The sequence below is a fragment of the Astyanax mexicanus genome, chromosome 7 (genome assembly GCF_023375975.1).
Source record: "Astyanax mexicanus isolate ESR-SI-001 chromosome 7, AstMex3_surface, whole genome shotgun sequence".
Taxonomy (NCBI): domain Eukaryota; kingdom Metazoa; phylum Chordata; class Actinopteri; order Characiformes; family Acestrorhamphidae; genus Astyanax; species Astyanax mexicanus.
Window position 1 is genome coordinate 43,786,753 of NC_064414.1, and position 19,969 is coordinate 43,806,721.

Sequence of the window (19,969 nt, forward strand, 5' to 3'; positions counted from 1 at the left end):
AGTAGCTGAAGCGGAGCAGAGTTGCGCATGCGCGGGTGACTTTCTCCGCTGGCTTGCCTTTTACCGGTAATAAGCAAACACACACGGTATGATAACCATGCATTTTAATACCACGGTATACCGTGAAACCGGTTACCGCTGCAACCCTATAAGGAATTATCAATTAGTAGCCAAATAATGGTTAAACCACGGTTATACAATGGCATTTTAGCTCAAATTTTAATCCCAAATCTCAGTCTGGCTGAGTCTGTGCTAGTCAGCTCAAGGCTGCAGATTTTTTGTCAGTTGGAGTGGACAGTTGGAGAGAGAATAGAGTACTGTGTGAGCAGCACAAACAGATTTTTGGCCTTCCATTTGTGTCTCAGACAAGGTGGAGCTTATCTAAAATGTTAGATTTTTTACTGGTAAGGCTGTAAGATGAGGGTTAACATGGTCCTAGTGGGGAAAGGCCCTAAAGGAAATAACTGTGGTTGGTTGACCGCCATGTCAGTTAATTTTGGAGCTTCAAAAGTGCCGACGGTAAACATAAAAACTGACCAACTCACTGGCTAACTGCAGAATTGTGCTTTTAAGAAGACAGATGGACAGATTTCAATGTGCCAGCAGGCAAAAACAACAGGTGAGACACAACTAATACTACAACACAACAATATTGCAAATCACAAATAAATACAACAGTTATGATAAACATAATACAAATCTTTTGGGATGGATGATTTTCAGTTTGGGACAGTTCTGAGACAATTATGAAAAAAGTTAGTCTGGAGTCCTACTTATAGAGATCAGTTTATTTATTTATTTTTGTACATTATTTTTAAATGTGTTTCTTAAACATGTAAATGCAACGATATATATTCAATAGTATATAAGTTTGGAGTCTGTTTACATCCGGCATTAACATGTATTTTTGCTGATCGCATCACATTCATAAAAAGCATGAATAAAAAGCCAGGTGCCACCCCAGAACACATTGTAATTAGATTACTCAAACTACATTTGCATTCAAACTTTCCACCTAGTTCAGGCAAATTTCCAATATGCTGTTAAAATAAACTACCAATAAAGCAGGGTTTCCACTGCATATAATAATAATTCACAGTTGTATTGTATACAATGGGTGGATCTAAAACTTTATAGGCTCTTAATAGATCATTCTTTTTTCAGCCCTCTGTCAGCTGTAGCTGTAGCTCTACCATTTCAGAGGTGCTGATCAGAGAAGCCAGCAGCCCGTTTAAAGAGGGATGAAGTCACTGACACACTTTGTCCGTCACCCACCGAACCCCCGCAAACGCCTCCACAGCAAGGCAACAATTCTTACGAGTTTAATCTGTGTTCCTGTGTCATTAGAAAGTCTGTTTCCATCACAGTGTTTCAGATTTCTCCATCATCTAAAAAGAAACTTTTCCACCTCTTCAACATTTCCAGCTGCTGTGAATTTCTGGATTTCTCATCCACTTTCAAATGTCGCATTAATAAAATAAAAAAAAAAAACTATAGAGAGTCATGAGAGAACAGATGATGCCATTGATAGAGAAACACACTCAAACACACACAGCAGAGAAACACACAAAAACATACATCCACAGTGAAGAAAATGGCAGAGAGAAGCTGAAGCATTTTACTTCCAAGACCATAAATAAATATGACTGAACTCAGCAGTGTGGACATTTCTTTTAATAAACCCTAAACAACACTGTGAAGTATCAGCAAGTAATCCAGCTCAGAAAAACAGTCTTGCTAGCTGCTCTGTCTGTTCATCTGCATCATCTGGACGGACGGACGGACGGACATACTTTATTTATCCCAAAGGAAATTTAGGCATCCAGCAGCAACAACACAATACAGTAAGAAACATATTCAAACAAATCAAAACACAGAAGAATAGAATAGAAAATATATAAGGCTATCTGTAAACGGAGCCTTTTCTATTGCAAGGAAAGTGTAGTCCACAACTAGACACTATCCCATTAATATATACATCACTAATCCCTAACTAAGGAATCTGCCTATGGATATTGCTTACACATCCATAAAGAAAGCGCAAACATGAAGCCTCCCGCTCACACCACAGTGACAGAGTTCATTAGTAACCACATGCCACTGAAACACGCCCGGCACCATGACCATGATCTTCTCAGCACCAGTTTATGTATGCCACAGTGTTCGTTCCCTGTCAGCAGGCAGTCAGTCTCTGATGGGATTATTAATAGAATCTTTGAAACTCTCAGACTGATGCGGTTTGGGCCCTGGAGGCAGTTCTCAGAAGGTCAAGTCCATTTCAAACACAGTCTGGTCACCGGGTCAAAAATGGGCAATCACTCTTCTCATGGGGCACAGCTGGATAGTTACGGCTCATATGTAATGAAACTGGAGTGACTGTACTGTATCTGTACAAATAAGAGCTATATGACATAACACCTACAAAGAATAAGCCAAGTTAGTTAACTCACAGTTGTAGTGTTCTGTATGTTTGGCTTTGATGAAGATCTAATGATAAACACGTGATTTAGAAAAAGACATTTAAACTAGGGATGTCCCCAGATATGATTCAGTGATATCAATACCAATCTGATCTTTGTGTTTGTATAAATAATACAGCTGTAACTGTCAGAGTGACATGTTAGTTAAGAAGCTTGTTTTTATTTATCATTATAAATTCATTGTAATTTCATTTTATATGTTTTTTAAAAAGTGCTAAAAAACAATATGAACAGTTAAAAAAAAAAGAGTTAAATATGTTTAAAATATGCATATCTAAAATAATGTTTGGTTAAAAAATGAGTACTTGGTTTAGTAGTGTTGTTTTGCTGTGATGTGTAATGAGTCATGTGATGCAAGTTAGTTACGGGAGTATCTAAGGAATTGTGGGCCAGAACTAACTTGGCGCCAAAGAGACAACTAACTCGGCAGCAGAGTGGGAAATTACAACAACTATAGCTATCACAAGGTCTTAAAGGCGCACATTGTAAATGTTTACATTTGTTTTATATTGTGTAATGTGTTTTTAAATGCTTTTTGTGAGTAATCTTGTGTACAATGAGTTTTACACAGTATTGTTGTGTAGGGGTGGGCGATATGGCTCTAAAATAATATCACGATATTTCAGGGTATTTTTGCGATAACGATATACTTGGCGATATAGGAAAACAAAAAAATTATTAATTAATTTCAGGAATATAGTATAAGAGTATAACAGCATAATCATAATGTGGCAAAATAAATAATATAGCATAAAATATTATAATGCAGCAAAAAATATTGCAGAATATTTAGTTCATGCATATAAACTGCAAACTAAAACAATTATACAATAAATACACCTAAAGCTTCACAGTAAATAATAGACTACTTTTAAGACAGAACAGCCCTATTATCACAATATCAATAATAATATCATCAAATTTACAATATCTTATTTCAAAAGGTGGGTTTGATATAAGTGATGCAAAGTGATACAAGTGATCTGTAATACACCAGATTAGGCACTAATGGTCAAATTTAAATTATTTAATTAAGATATATATGTATTGCCATCTAGTGGCCTTTTTTGGTAGCAGCAGTGTGCAAAATAATAGAACAATTAGAGCCTTAACAAACTGAGCTCTATCCTTATATAACAGTTAAACATAAAAAAAAAAAAGACTTTAAGACTTTTTCGGTCCCTGAGAATGGCACGTTTTTTTCTTTAACAAAGATATATTATTAACTTTATCTGAGAGAAAGATGCTTCTTAAGGGACCAAAACTATTAACATATTTGAGTCTAGACAAAACGACTGTTATTTTCATATTTTCAAGTTTTTCTTTAAGAAGATGAGAATGTCCACATTCTCTTGAGAAAGGGCTGCAGTAACAATGTGCGTGGCGCCGGCTACAGTGTGCTGCACCATTTGCGGGAGGGATCGTTGATCCTCTATTTGACTTCGAGGCTCGAGACCATGACATTATTTTGATCGATTTCGATAAAATGTCGACTAAATGTCGACTAAACTAAGCTCTTTTTCATTTACCTCCTGGGAACTCTCCTCAGTGCTGCTGCCACCTGGGAAATAATGTCTATTAATGATGCCTTGAGGACAGCAGACAGCGCTGTAAACACTGTGGTCGAAACAAAGATTCAGAACTGGACTAGAATCAAAGTAGCCAAACCCAATCCACTGTCTCAAGACAACTGATCAGATCAGCACATCTCTACATCTAAATATTTGTTTACTTCTTCTACTGCAACAATTACTTTGGGTGGGGAATTTTGTGTATACTGCTTCCACTGAGAATAGATGAACCTTAATAAAAAATAATCACCAAAAGCAATAAATAAATAAAAATAATAACAATCAGAACACCACTAAAAGTACAGAGAGCGAGAAAAGACAGATGGGTTCTCAGCTAAAGTATTTTTCAGTCGTTCGTTCGTATCAGCGCTTACAACAACGTGTTTCTTATTAGATTAGTCATACTATTGGCTTGCATCATTGGCTATAAATAGAGAGAGAGTGAGCGGCTGTAGGGAGAGGTGAGGGGCAGGAGGGGCTGCTGAAAAGAAACTTCAGCTAGGTGTCATTTGAACAATCCATGTGTGTCGTTTGTTTAAACAGGACATTTTTACGACTCATCTTCTAGGAAGACCTTGTACGGGGAAATTCTATCGGTCCATTTACTGCTCTGTATACGACCAGCTTTCTCTCCCTCAGCTCGGTGACAGTAACGCAAAGACTCACTTCAGTACTGCATGTGAAATGAACCGTTTTCAGCTACGTCACACATAAAGGAAGTCGTTTTTTTTTTTGGTTTTGTTTTCTTTAACAGCACTTCCATCTTCTAATCGTGCAAGTTTCAATTCCTACTAAAGACTTAGTGGAAACAATGCAGTCATGTCAGTGGACGATTAGATCAATTAGTGACCGGAAAGAAACAGTAATGTCTATAATTGACAGTGATAATCTATTCAATCGCCTGATAAGGAGAACAGGACGAACTGACACAAAGAAAAATCCTTTCAGCAGCTAATCAATGTAACTCAAACACCATTTACATTACATGGTATTTCCTTTAACATTCTGGTTAACTTAGTTACAATGTCCTCAGATCTAAACTGAGCACACTGAAAATTCGCCTTTAAAGCACAAAAGTGCTTTTAATCAAATTAACAGTGTTCAAACATACAGCAATTCTCAAATGCCTGGTATGAGACATATTGTTATAAAAGATATTTCATGCCAGTTTCTTGTTGTTTAATTAGGCTAATGTTTTTTTTTATCTAAAAATATTAATGTAAAGTATAGGTTAAGTTAAGATTAGTGTGGGTTAGGTTTGTGGCTTAAAGTCAACATACATCTATTTGGGTTAGGAGGCAGTAGAAAGGTGGTCCTCCTAGAATTATTCAGTGAGACACAAATGGAGTCAATAGAAAACATAACATTTTACTCTTTGAAACAAGATATTTGACTAAATTATTCTCATACAATATATGAGACAAGCAACATATAATGCTGCTTATCGTAATAATTATCCTGGGGCCATATATCATCCACAAAGAATCTACCAGATATAGCCTTTATATGTTTTCTTTTAACTAATCAAAAAGGAACAATTTAAGTATCCAAATACTAGTTTACTTTATAGTCCAAGTTAAAAGTTTTTAGCTACTAAAGAACCCCAAAAGAGACTTTTTAAGGGTGTTGTAAATAGGGGTGCGCCATATTGTATGCAATAATATCACCAAAACTTCTGGGGGTCATGTTTTTATTTGCGTAATATTCTTGACCCAAAAATCTATTCTACCTAGTCAAATTTGTAAAGAAGTATATTCAGCTGTTTATAATTATACTCTATTTTTTGTTGTAAATGTACAACATTTATTTCTTGCTTTTGGCAACATCATACAGGTATTATATGGTGCACACTATTTTTGTTGTTTCTATTTGAATTATCTAACTATTACATTAATATTAAATCAAAGGTAAATATTTATTTTGTTGCATTTGTATATCCTTGATATACAACTCTGGATTCTTTAAAAAAAACACTTCAGTTTCTGAATCATTTTCTCTGATTTTGCTATTTATAGGTATATGTTTGAGTAAAATGAACATTGATGTTTTATTCTATAAACTATGGACAACATTTCTTCCAAATTCCAAACAAAAATATCATTCATGTCATCTATAGCATTTGTTTGCAGAAAATGAAAAATGGCTGAAATAACCTCAAATAATGCAAAGAAAACAAGATCATATTCATAAAGTTCAGAAATCAATATTTGGTGGAATAATCCTGGTTTTTAATCACAGTTTTTGTGCATCTTGGAGGCATGTTGTCCTCCACCAGTCTTACACACTGCTTTTGGATAACTTTATGCCTTTACTCCTGGAGCAAAAATTCACGCAGTTCAGCTGGGTTTGATGGCTTGTGATCATCCATCTTCCTGACTAAAATCAAAGAAACTTGTAATTTTTTAAGTGGTCTGTTATTTTTTCCAGAGCTGTACATTTTTAAATCAATGTTTAGTAACATCGCCAAGAAAAATCCCTGAAATATTGTGATATTATTTTAGATGGATATCTCCCAGCTCTAGTTATAGCTCTAGTTAACTCACAAGCTAACTACACCACCCTACACCCAACCAACGTCTTCAACAGCTAGAGGGGCTTCTAGAAGACCACTTTAGAAGGGGGGAACCCCCATTTTAATGACTTTTACCGCTTAAAACAGCTCCAGCAGGCTTGTAATATCCACAGTTTGTAGTTGTAATAAACTAGCCGTGCAGTTCGCGGTGTAAACTCGAGACTATGTATCTAGATGAAGGCTGAGGAGACTCACCGCTGCTCCTCTGAGCCGAGCTGGAGACTGATGTCTGGCCCATGACTGCCCGCCTGCTACTCTACAACCCGTCCACTCCCCCGGCGGCTCCGGCCGTCAAGTCCGCTCATTTCAGGCGCTGTGTTATCCAGCGAGGCTCTCCATGCTTCATGGGCCGGTAAGAAACGCTCTAGCAGGACTTCTTCATACCAAAATGCCTGTCATTCCTTTCTACTCGCTGCATGCAGCCCGTGAGAGAGGAGGTCACAGGGAGGAAGTTGCCTGGCTCCTCCTTTCTGCTGCCCCTCAACTCTCACACTCTCAAACAGCCTACTACTACTGCCACTGCCTGCTAGCATTCACATTCACAACAAGCTGCAGCTGCTTTACCACACATACACTCACAAAACACAACTCAAAAACACAAACACTGCTCCAGAGAGCTCCTCAGCTTCTGCAGCCTGAGATACAAACGGATTCTGAGACGATAAACATCATAAAACCTACAAAAACTATCAACTAAAGCTGCTATAAGACCTGAAGTAGCTACTATAGCCAAAGCTACCATAACATACAGCAACTAACTACTCTCAACAGGCCTCTGAAAACTGTTCTCTAAAAACTGTCCCCTGAGAACTTTGCTCTGAAAACTCATCTGAAAACTATCCTCTGAAAACTGTCCTCTGGAAGCTGTCCTCTGAAAACTGTCCTTTAAAAACTGTCCTCTGAAATCTCTGCTCTGAAAACTCTGAAAAACTCCTCTGAAGACTGTGCTTTAAAAACTGTCTTCTAAAATCTCTGCTCTGAAAACTCTGAAAAACTCTGAAAAATATCCTCTGAAGACTGTGCTTTAAAAACTGTCTTCTGAAAAATGTTCTCTAAGAACTGTCATCTGAAAACGGTCCTCTAAAAAAGGGTCCTCTGAAAACTGTCCACATATTTCATATTTATTGATTAAAAACAGTTTTACAAACTTCTAAATTTGAGAACATGAGTCCCTACTGATATAGTTATCCATCAAATAAAATTAAAAAACACGGCTTCAGCATAATTGCCTTGTTAGCTATATAACTGGAAAATGTTGCCATGAGGCAACAAATAAATAAGCATCCTGAAACCTCTAAAATCCCCTCTAAAAACTGTCTTTTGAAAACTGTCCTCTTAAAACTTTTATTTGAAAACTGTCCTCTGAAAACCCCTGAGAAAAAGCTATTTTAACAAACTTCTAAATATAAGAGCTTGAGGGTACCTGCTGATATAGTTATCAATCAAAAAAATGAAACCACTGCTTTAGCATGATTATCTTGTAATATATATATATATATATATATATATATATATATATATATATATATATATATATATATATATATATATATATATATATATATAACATGAATAATGTTGCCCTGAGACCAAAAAATATGTTATTTCTATAAATTGGGTCAGGATAATAATACTGTGCCTTTTGGATTTCAAAATAACAACAAAGTTAATCTTTACATTTCCTTAATCTACAAAATTTCAAACTACACAGAAATCCCAGCTTAATCACTTTTTATTTTCACTTTCTGTTTGTACACAAAAAAAATCAATTATTATTATTTTTTTTTGCCCATACCCAGCAAACAGAGAACATTACATTTTAAAAAGGTGCCTATCAGCTGAGCATCCAGGCAAAACAAATCACAAACCCTATGCTGATAACTAAGCCAGTTGGTCAGCTTTTGACCAGCATGTGTATGTCACATGTACGTCATCCTTGGTTATACTTTTAATGCTTATCTAGCAGTATGGTTCTGCTGATCAACCAGCATGGTCCATCCAAGGGGGGAGGATACTGTTTTTTTACTGTATATACAAATATACATTTCTCTGTAGTTTTATAAACATTTGTATTAGGGCAGTGTTTATTGGCAAGTATGTGACCACACATCACAAAACAGGTGTTCAATTTATTCAATACATTGCAAGACCATATATTGTGACTTTTTACATAAAGGAACCACAGCCTCCTATCAATCATTACATCTAATCTATTGTTTAAATAATGTGTTTGTATGAATTAATGCCTGGATTGTCCTTGAAAAGCATACAACATTTTGATATATGTTAAAATCTATTAACAGATATATACATTACTTTTGTGCATACATATATGCATACAAACATTTTGAAAATCTACTTTTAGTTTTATTAATAGTTTCTATTAATTTACAATTTCTACAGTAATTTCTGCATGTTTGATAAAATCGTCTAGTTTATGAGTAATATGATATTCTCTTAAAGAGAAAATAAAAGTCTCTGTCGTTTAGTTCAAAAAGATCAAACTAAAGGAAACTTAAACAGAATCTGTTTCCCTCGCTCCTCTGTTATCAGATCAGATCAGTGAGAACAGTGTTTGCTGTTCCTCAGGTTTCACTGCAGTTAAACCCTCTCGTGATCTTTGGTTCTGGTGGTCTGGTTTGTGCTTAGTTGTGTGCGTTTCCTGCAGAAGAGGCCTGGCCAAAACCCCGCTGCCTTCAGTTCCCCTTTTCCCTCAGCGGAGAAGTAGTGGGTGGGATCCGGGCAGGAAGGCTTACGGAAATGGGCCTGCTCTGGAGATGGAAGGCATTGTTTTACACACCGTTCAGCTGCGAGTTCTCATCACGCTCCTCCACCCCACCCATTCTGCTCTTCCTGAGCATTCAAGTTGCTACTACTGTAGCTTCTGACCACAAAGAAAGTCTGAAGACCACGGTCAAGTACATGAGATTGAGCAAGAGGAACATTAGACTTACAGACATGCTCAGAAAACACATGACTCAGACACTCAAAACACACAGACAAGTAGGAAGGTTAAGTTGCCACTGAGAGACTGGCTTTAGAGACAAATAATTTATAGTGGATGATAAATTGAGTGTTTTTGAAGAGGATTGAGGAACTATTGATTGGCTTTACTACGCAGTAAATTTTAACTGTTAAATCAACAGACAAGTCTTCTAGGACTAAGCTAATATTTTAAAGATGGGGTTCTACTGTTGCTTTAATCATTAAAAACAAACTCAGTCCCAGTCACGGTTCAGTCATAGCACTAGTTCAGCAGTTCTTCTGGCTTGTGTTGTAAGCAGCACCTCCCCCAAAGGGCAGCAGCTGGTGGTCTTAATGGTCAGAGGATGACCCCCACTATACGTCAGACTGATAGTACAGGCTGATAGGCCCTGCCTGTTACTGATCAGCCAACACTCAAACTAAAAAAGCTCGACACAGCAGCATGTGTGTGTGCTCTGGCAAAACTTCCTGCATAAACAGTACACGTAGGCACACACACACATGATGTACACATACTGTACACACACACACACTGTACACAGACAGGCAGAGTACACAGTAAAAACCAGAGGAGGCGGTATAATGTGTACAACAAGTGTCAGATAAAATCCATCTCATCAAACTATACCAATATTTACACCAGTAGCACCCAGTTTACCTCAAGCTCAACAAATAATGACATAATTACTGTACAGCTAATCAAAGAGACAACCTGCATACAGGACATACAGAATACTGGGCATGATGTCTCAAGGTAGGGCTGCACGATATTGGTATAATTGATATAATCTAACTATTAGTACCCTTAAAGATTGTATCAAAAATGTATTTAATTATAAAAAATTATACTGGTCTAATATAATCTGCTTATGCTGACTTTTGTATCCCGCTAAAGTTGTAGCATGGTTCGTACTTTAAGGGTGGGTGATATGCTTAAAAATAATATTTCAATATTTCAGCTTATTTTTGCACTAACAAATTTTTTGGCGATATGACAAAAAAACACTAGAGCTTGGCGACGCATTATGTGTTACGATACAATATATCACGATATATTGTGATAATGCAAGCAAACAATATAAATAATATTATAAAGTGAAATTATAGAAATAAACTGTCAAAGTATAAAAAAAACATACTTTCATATTTATAAAATCTCATTAAAATAAAAGTTGACTTTTATCCAATCCGAATAGTGTGATCTAACAGCAACAGGCGGGGTTTTAACACAACACAAACTGCTTCTAATGCCATATATTCTGACACCAAACTATTCATAAAAAATACAGTTTTGCGAAACAAAATATCATAAAACAATAAAATAATGATATTGAATTTTTTCACACCCCCATAAAGCACTGAAAATATTTTATTAATTTATTCTTTTTTAAGAATATACTACTTAAAGAAAATAAATACAGTTTTAAACATTCAGTAGAATCATTTTATCATTAAAAATATTTAATGTAACAAAAAAAATCACACCACAATAAAGTGCTTAAAATTGAAATAAATACTTAATAAAACTTAAATAAATTTAAAAAAATCTTACAGCTTTACAGCAAATAGCAAAACAAAAACAAAATAGTCAGAATACCAATTTTATCATTGTATTATGTTTTTGTCTTTTTAATTGTATTAATATGGTGACGATATGACATGAACACTGCAATAAGACACACCCTTAGTGTACAGTGTTTCTTATATGACATTGCACATCCTGTGACATGACAACTGCACATGTGTACATTGCGATGATGGTATACTGTATGGCCCAATCTCAGATGTTATTTGATTACACTGTAGTAATACACAGCATTAACTTATATTATACTGTATTATATTTAGGAATAATTTGATCATATTGCTTTGTATATTTCAGCAGTTTTAAGAATCGGCCTGGACAGTGACATATGCTTTAAAAAGAGCACTTATAAACTACACTTTCATGCTGAGCAGAGCTCTGCTGACTCACTGCATCATATAATGTATTCTTTATACGGATCATTTTAGAGGGGGTTTGGGTGAGTCACCAACACACAAAGTGCCTCCTCCAACTCTGAGCCAGGTTCTACAAAACACTGCCATCTTTTGGTCATTTGCTTTTTTTTTTCTTTCTTCATGCAAATTTTATACAAAGTCGTCCTTGTCCTTAGGGAAGGGTAGCTCTATCAAAATAATATTATTAATAAATATTCAGAGTGGATTAACGTGAAATGATTAATTTGTAAGCTAATTTTCTTATGTTAATTAAGAAAGAAATCAGATTTTGTTTACTAAGAAGATAAATATATCTATTTTATTTACAATCCAAAACCACCAGTGAGTTATGAAGAAAATAGTTTTCTTTGTTTTACTCATGTAGTGTCTAAAACATGTATAAAAATGTCTTAATAATGAAGTAACTGTATACAATAAAATGTAATCCAATCAGAACATTTCCATGCACTTGTGCAATAAGATAATGGAAAAAAAAACTACAAATTTGCATGCTCTGTTTTGTTACATCTGCAAAGGGACTCGGGTAAAGGCTATACATACACTGAGAAATCTGATCGTATGCACTCAAAAATCCTTTCATAATCAGATTTCTGCAGTTAAGTTATTATTGGAGTGTTCATGTAAATCTGAAAATTCTGATTTTTTATATCGGAAAAAGGTCTATAAACCTGATTAGGAAATTCAATGAATTAGTTCAGATTTTAACTCAGTAATGGTATTTCTCAGCATGTAAACTCTTAACCTGAGTACTCTCGGATTTCTCAGTCTGTAGTAATATATTAGTCATATTAGGGCTGGGCTGTAAAAAAAAATAGTATTCTTAAAATATATGAGCTATTCTGGATAACGATTTAGTTATTTCATAACAACTTCAGTTTTTTATGTGTAAACAGACAGCACCATTTAAAGTGATGCACAGCTTTTTTCCCTTTACATTACATTACATTACATTTGGCAGACGCTTTTGTCCAAAGCGACTTACAATAGTCAAGTACAAGTACCTGACTATTGTGTATATATATATATATATATATATATATATATATATATATATATATATATATATATATATATATATAATATGTATTTCAACCTTACATGCAGCCTTTATATTTATATTGCTTGCATTTCAGTTGTGGAAAAGTGTAAAATATGTAAATCAATGCCACATAAAAGTGTTCTTTTCAGGTTTCTGACAAAAGCACAAGCCTATCTACTGAGATTCACTCTGCCAGCTTCTATATATAAAGATGTACAATCTCCATTATCCCATTTTGCAAATCACATTAAAACCATTCCATTAAATCATATTAATTCCATTAACCTCCCAGCCCTACTTCATACACTCTATATAGTCTTAGTCCAAGCTGAATAAATCTTCCTCATGTATCCAATAAATTTATATAAATGTATAATACTGTATATAAAGTACTGTGCAAAAGTTTTAGACACCTAAGCAAATTACACTAATCCATTTGTCTCAGTAATTTGAGTGTTTTTCCTGAAAAAGCACCACATATGATTTGAACAGATGCAAATAAACATACATACAGTAAAATGTAACAAGGAATTCTCATTTTTAACTAAGTATGTTTTATCCTGTGAGTCAAGCTGAAGAACAATAAAGTGTAGTTCCAGATTTCTCCTGGATGCTCCTCAGCCAGCATGTGTATATGTTCAGTTCCGTCAGCAGCTCACCTGATTTACCAAATTTACCAATTTACCAAACCAGGTGTTGATTAATATGATAAGAACTAGGAAGAACTCTATTAAACTCAGATGAGGAGAGATTAGGAGATGTTTTGGGGAAAACAGGGATGTTAAAGCTCTGCTTTTTTGTAAAATTGCTGTTTGTATTTATTGTAATATTGTAATGTTAGTGTTTTACTAATAAACTAATAAACACTTACTTTATAGATAAGACACTTATTATTTACTAAAATTCCCACAGGTGCCTAAAACATTTGCACAGTACTGAATATTCAGAATATCTTTTCAGATTCACATCAGATTAACTTAATGATGTAATAATGTGTCTGTTTGTCCACATACCATGTTGCTCCTCCATCTGTGCTCAGAAACGGCTTAGTCTGAATTCCTCGGTGATCAGAAATCTCAGGAGAGCCGAGTCTTGAGTGAGCGAGGGGGAAAAAATCTATCCATTTGTTCTGGAGCGCAGCCTAAGTGCATATGAGAAGACAGGCCGGAGTGGACCTTTCCACTAAGCCGTACCCTCCCATCAACACAAATGCAACCTCTAAATGCTAATACAATGCTAATGTTTCAATCTAGATAAGCTACTTCCCATAATGAGAGCTAGCTGCAGCGCTCGGGCTGGTGCAGGAAAGTGCTTGACAGAAGCATTAGTATGCTGTAAACTCTGCTCCCAGCAGTCTGACTCACTGACTCAGCTGAGAGACAGTGCCAATCACAATGATGACCCTTATGTCTGTGCAGCGCGCCAGCAATCTACTAAAAGTGCTCGGTCTGAGACGGCCCGGTGAATATAAATACAACAGCATGCCCAAAGCAGGGGGGAGGAGTTCATGAATTATTAACCGGCAATCTCAGCACAAAATAGCGGCTAATTATTGTTTAAGTGGTGCTCTTTAGTTCTTTCCTCTCCTCATATCATTTATTCATTAACCACAAGTCCTGGGATGAAGCTCTGAAGTGTTGGAAAATATAGATTTCTTCTTTCCTATAAGCCCGTGTGAATGGATAACCGTAGAACCGGGATTAAAATGTGGGAGGAGGAGCCCACAGTCCCTGCAGGTCAAGCGTCTCTGTGGTACAGCGAGTGTCACTCTGAATTCTCTCAGTTTGAATGGCTCAGTTCCACTAAGCGTCTTAATGTCAACATCATTTTAACTTGGTAGGAGAGTAGAGAGCGTTCACTTCATGATCTAAACTCTGATCTGAGCCTGATCGATGCCCAGACATCAGCTGTCTCTATCTGTTTGTATAAATGCTGCATAAATGCTATTAGTAAAAGACACTTGCAGTATGGTAGCTTTAATCATTAACCCTTAAACATCCTCATCAAGCAATGAACAAGCATTGAAATACTTAAAGGAGAACTCCGGTGTAAAATTTACTTTTGGTGTAGTGAAACATGATAAAAAAAGTACTTAACTTTGTTGAAAAGCCCACCTCCACCCTCCTACAGCAACTCTAAGCTACTTTGAGCCTGAGTAACGGTGTAAAAAGTGATTCATTGGGGCAAAATATGCCCCAAAACAGCCGTTGTACAGAGTGTTGGGCAAAAAGCACAAAATTACTGTATCTCAGAAAGCTGTAAGAGAGCAGAGGTAGGTTATTTAACAAAGTACTTTTTATCATGTTTACTACACCCAAAGTCAATTTTACACCAGAGTTCTCCTTTAATTTTTTGTTTTGTTTTACAAAAATAAAAGTATATTTTCTGTTTCAAAAACACCTTTATTATGTAGTTAAATCATAACACTAATCACAAACATAATAATACTAACAAACTATATGTTACATAATTTAGTTACATAATTCTGTTGATCAAAACCTCTGAGACTGTAATATGCTCAAAATAATTTGCGCACCTTTAAAATCGAATGTGAATTTTTGAGCTTCACATGCGTCTGCAGGTCGGGTTAAGATCTAAACTCTATCAAACAGTTAAAAGCAGAAGTTAAAAGGATAATGAATCTCTATGTCAGCTGAGTTCATTCAGTGCTGCAAAGTGCAATAAATAATGTAATCAGATCCTCAAGCAGTATAATGTAGAATCAGTGGGGGCTTTTATTCACCCACTACCCTAACACAACACCAGTAAAACCAACACAACTAAATAAACCATTAATATTATCTGATTCATTCTGTTAAACAAATACGCTTGTGCAGCATTTTCCTGTTTTGGCAAATACTGTTTACACTAGGGCCCTACAGATACAAATCCAAATCACCCAAACCACTTTAAGAGGTGATCTAAGATGCATCAAATTTGAATATTCAATCTGTCCCCACACAGCAATTTCAGATTTGACAAAGTTTGACAAAGTAAAAACACATTTGACTAACAAGTGTAAATGCATGTGTGTAAAAGCTTTCAGAATACAATCCAGATACTAATCACATAAATGTGTAAGGCCTAGGTGTACATAGTAGCATCATGCTATTTACACTACCTGTGAGTGCAATGATGTCCAAATAGCATCTGTAGATGATAAATAAATAAACTGAGTATGTTTATGACTTATGTGTTTCTACACAGTAAATGGCAGACCAAATTCATTTTCCTGTTGGACCTATCTCTTACAAATAAATAGCTTTAGAATGCCTTAAATCAAATGTCTTTATATATGTATTTTTTGCTCTCCTAGATGTGCTATGTGGTCCATTTCAGCCTTTTCTCATGATGTGGCCTTAAAAAGCCACTAAACTCTAAACCATATTTTTTCAATGAATAGCTTAAACGTGTTTCTTAGAAGTAATGAAATATACCAGCCCAGCTTATTTTTTTTATTAACCTTTTCTAACCTTTAAACAAAACACTTTTATTGTTATGATTTCCACCTCTGCGTCTCAAGTTCAGACACATCACAATATGCAGATAAGTCAATGAACAATACCGCCCCAATGCTGACGTTCAACCATCTGGGTCTCACTGCTATCAGAGGCACACTGCTGCTGCTCAGCCAATCACCTCGCCCTCTTGCCCTGCCTCTAAACCCATACATCACCCAGTGCCCCTCCCAAACTATTCCTCTCATTTTTTTTTTGCCTTTTTTAAATTTGACCTGAAGGTGGAGTCAGCAAAAATCAGGGGGGTTAGTGTTCCTTTAAGCACAACACAGACAATAATAGTGATGATATAAATATAAATGAGTCAAAGAAGGAAAATGTATTTGCAATTTATATGCATTTGTTAATTGGAATTGGATTGGAACACAAAATGCAAACAAATGCAGATCAGCCCATCATTGGTATTCTGAATGTGCTCTGAATAAGTTAGTATTTTATATATTGTGACATACTACATTAATAAATACATCAGCTGGACAGTCAATTCAGCCCAAGACTATGTAGAAATGAAGTTTATTTTCTATATAGAGCCTTTGAATCTTGTTCTTGACCCACTGTGTGTTGTTATGGTAGTTAACGCATCAGAAATCTAACTAAACCACTAGCGTTGATTCTTCATAATGCAAACAATTGGCATTGCCAGTAAAGCAGGCCAACATTAGGCTGCTAATTAGAAGAAAATCAATCAGAGACATAGATAAAGCATTTACCACTGGTTCTCCAGAATCTGATTATCTGTATGCTACACTGTGAAGAAGCACAAACACATTGTAGAGACAGCGAACAGAAAGAGGCAGGACAGAAGACCCAAAGAAAAACTGAGCAGATAAAGATCACTCTCCAGTATGATTACCATAAACAGACACATACAGTCCCACAATCTCAGAGTGTTCATTACAAGCTAACCTCCCTAAATAAAAGGGCAGGTCACAGATTCCTAAAAAGTACAGTAAGAACCTGTAAAGAGATTTGGGCAAGTCTTGGAGATGAGCGAGATAAGATGAACCTCTGCTAGAATGATGGAATGAGGATGTGTGAATAAGTTGTATTGTATTAGCATAAGTGTGACAAGAATTTAGTGAGCCAAGACACTAGACAATGAAAAGGCTTTAAAAGTACGGGACAGCTCTCCCCTTTGTATCAGGATAATGATCCAAAACACAACACTGAAGAAGTTTTTCAGGTCCAAAGGTGGAATGCTTTTAATTGGTCAACACCATCTTCTTCGTGGTAAACTGGGGTTTAATCCCTAAAGCACTGTAATTATTATTCAGATATTTTTTCCAAATGCAGACACTATTGGAAATTAATTGGCAACTATCTGGTGTAGCTTATCTTGTGGAGTCCCACAGGGCTCTGTTTTAGGACCTATGAAACATATGTTTCAAGCACAACACATTGCACCAATAAGAGTCACTAAGCAAGACTCCTAATACTACATTCTCTTATCTATGCTACATGTTTGAAGTGTTAAGTCACTCTAAATAAAAGCATCAGCTCAATGCTGCGAATGTAACAAGGCTCAACAAGCATTACAGGTCAGGCCCACCATCAAAGTGGAAGTTATTATAATTTTTAAGGGCCAATATACTCATTTTTGAAATGTATTGTGAGGTTAAAAAAACTCACTTTGTTGATAAAAAAACTAGCCAAATCAGTAAATATAAATGTTCTCAATGGATGCCCTACATTGAACTTTGTTTGACTAAGTGAAACACTATTTATAACCTTGGCATGAATAGGCAAGGCTAGACTGCTGGCCTGAATCAGCACAAATAAGAAAACACTTTTTTGGTAGATGTTTAACACTAATTAAATTAAACTATGCTCGGAACAATGTACAATGTTAAACTTCTGGACTACTTAACTAATCAGCACATCTAAAAACTGAGTGGCTTTTACGACATTACAAAAATGCAGGGAATTCTGCATGTTTTTCCTGCTTATTTTCTCTCTCTCTCTCTCTCTATATATATATATATATATATATTAATGGCTGGGGAGTGAAAGGTGTGTCTTAAAACATTATAAAAATCATTGTTTCCACAGTATACCAAAATTCTTTATTTAAAGCTGTATTATGGGAGAATTGATATTTCTTGCTTCTTGGCTCACCTACAGTTGAAAAGTGTAATTTTTACATGCATTTCTGGACAAGCTGAGAAATACAGAACTGTCCAATGCAGTAGATTCATCAGCCTGAAATAGAAATAATAATGGAACTATTGTCCCTATTACAGGTCAGTGGACCATTACAATGATTTAGAGAAGCAAAAAAATGTTGAGAAGATTGTGAATTTTGTACATTACATTTTTGTTAAAGCATATATATAAAATGCAGAGATTACTACACAATAACACTCAATATGTTTAACCCAAATGAGATATAGTTCTATAATTAAATGCTGCATAACAGTCTTAGTCACTGTGACCTTTCCAAACTTCAACACTAATATATGGAGTCATAACATAAAATTGTGCTCTATACAATTGCTTAGGGAATTTTAAATGGTAAGGCATTAAATCTGACACTGAGAGTCTTCAGAGCTCTTGGGTCAGCGACAGTGCTGGACAGCAGACAGTTTGTAAATGGTTTTACAAATCTGTTATGGCTCTGGCTTCTGTTGGGCCTTTTACCCACCGCTGGGGCAAAACAAGGTACTGCAAAGCTTGTCAATCAATATTTGACATCCTGCCTGTAAGTGTTTTTTCTCCAGCCAGGATGGCTCTTATTTGGAAATGTAGGACATTTAATAATAGAACATCACAGGGAAAGCATTAGGTTTCCGAGTGCAGGGAAACGGAGGCTAATGATGCCATCACTTAGAAAGAGGAACCTACAGCAAACCTATGGTGAGAAGAATGTATCATCACCTGCATACTGAAAACAAGGCAATTCAGTGCCAAAAAGAACACTTTACAAGACCACTGCAAAAATGATATTCCATTGAGTGCATTATGTGGATGTAGGCATGGGTTGGAAACATATGGAGACTTGTCTTTCCCTATGGAGAATAGAATCTGTGATAAACATTCCTTTCCGGATTCTCATGGTTAGGTAACTAACTTCTAAAGGACATTATGATTTCCCAGAAATCATTGTGATATAATTCTCAATGTAAGACTTCTGTCAGTTTAATGGTAATATGGACTTTTTCAATGTGTAATGTCAGTTGGGCTCTGAGTGGTCTAGCTGACTAAGACACTGTCAATTTGTGCTTAATCTGGAATGTTGGTCTGCACAGGCATCTGTTAGCTGATGTATCAGAGCTGGGTTGCTGTGCTTTGGCTATCCAGTGATGCTGCATCAGCGATAGTTCTGCATCTGCATCAGCAGAAGTCTTGCTTTACCCGTGTCAGAAGAGTTAGTGCCTAGGGGCATTATTAGTGATAATTGGCCTTCTAACTTGTGGTGTAAATGGAGTAAAATTACAATAGGGCTGTATCTAAGGATTATTTTGGTAGTCAACGAAACTGACTATTCTCTGATTAGTCAATGATTTTTTCAGCCATGCCCTCCATCTCTCCTCACAGTATGGCTCTTGTTTCAGCTTTTATATTGCTTTAAAATGCCCTTTAATTGTCCAAACCCCAACAGTTGAAACATAAATAACCAGTTTAAGTGTTTGCATCTATACAGCTGTATGATGCACCTGCATGCCAAGGGGAGTCAGCTTTCCGCTCAACAGTTCAATCTCTCTACACTTTACTGTTCTTAAGCTCATCTGAAGCTGCATGAAGTTTGGAGTTGTTAACTTCTGCAAACTATGCACCTCAGCATCCACTGACCTCACTCTTAATTG

General features: G+C 35.9%; 1 protein-coding gene across 5 annotated transcripts in view; it reads right to left on the bottom strand.

Annotated features, from left to right (window-relative positions):
• The window catches only part of phactr2 (phosphatase and actin regulator 2), a 92,562-nt gene that overhangs the window by 45,866 nt on the left and 26,727 nt on the right, over nt 1–19,969 (bottom strand). The window contains exon 1 of one of the 5 annotated variants that reach the window (XM_007256073.4): nt 13,662–14,051. The exons of 3 other annotated variants lie outside the window; for them this stretch is intronic. In XM_007256073.4, the coding sequence (XP_007256135.3) occupies nt 13,662–13,677 (16 nt within the window). In that variant the 5' untranslated portion in view covers nt 13,678–14,051. Of the gene's footprint in view, nt 1–6,818; nt 7,081–13,661; nt 14,052–19,969 lie in introns of those variants that run through there. One more of the 5 variants, XM_007256072.4, reaches the window with a different exon arrangement.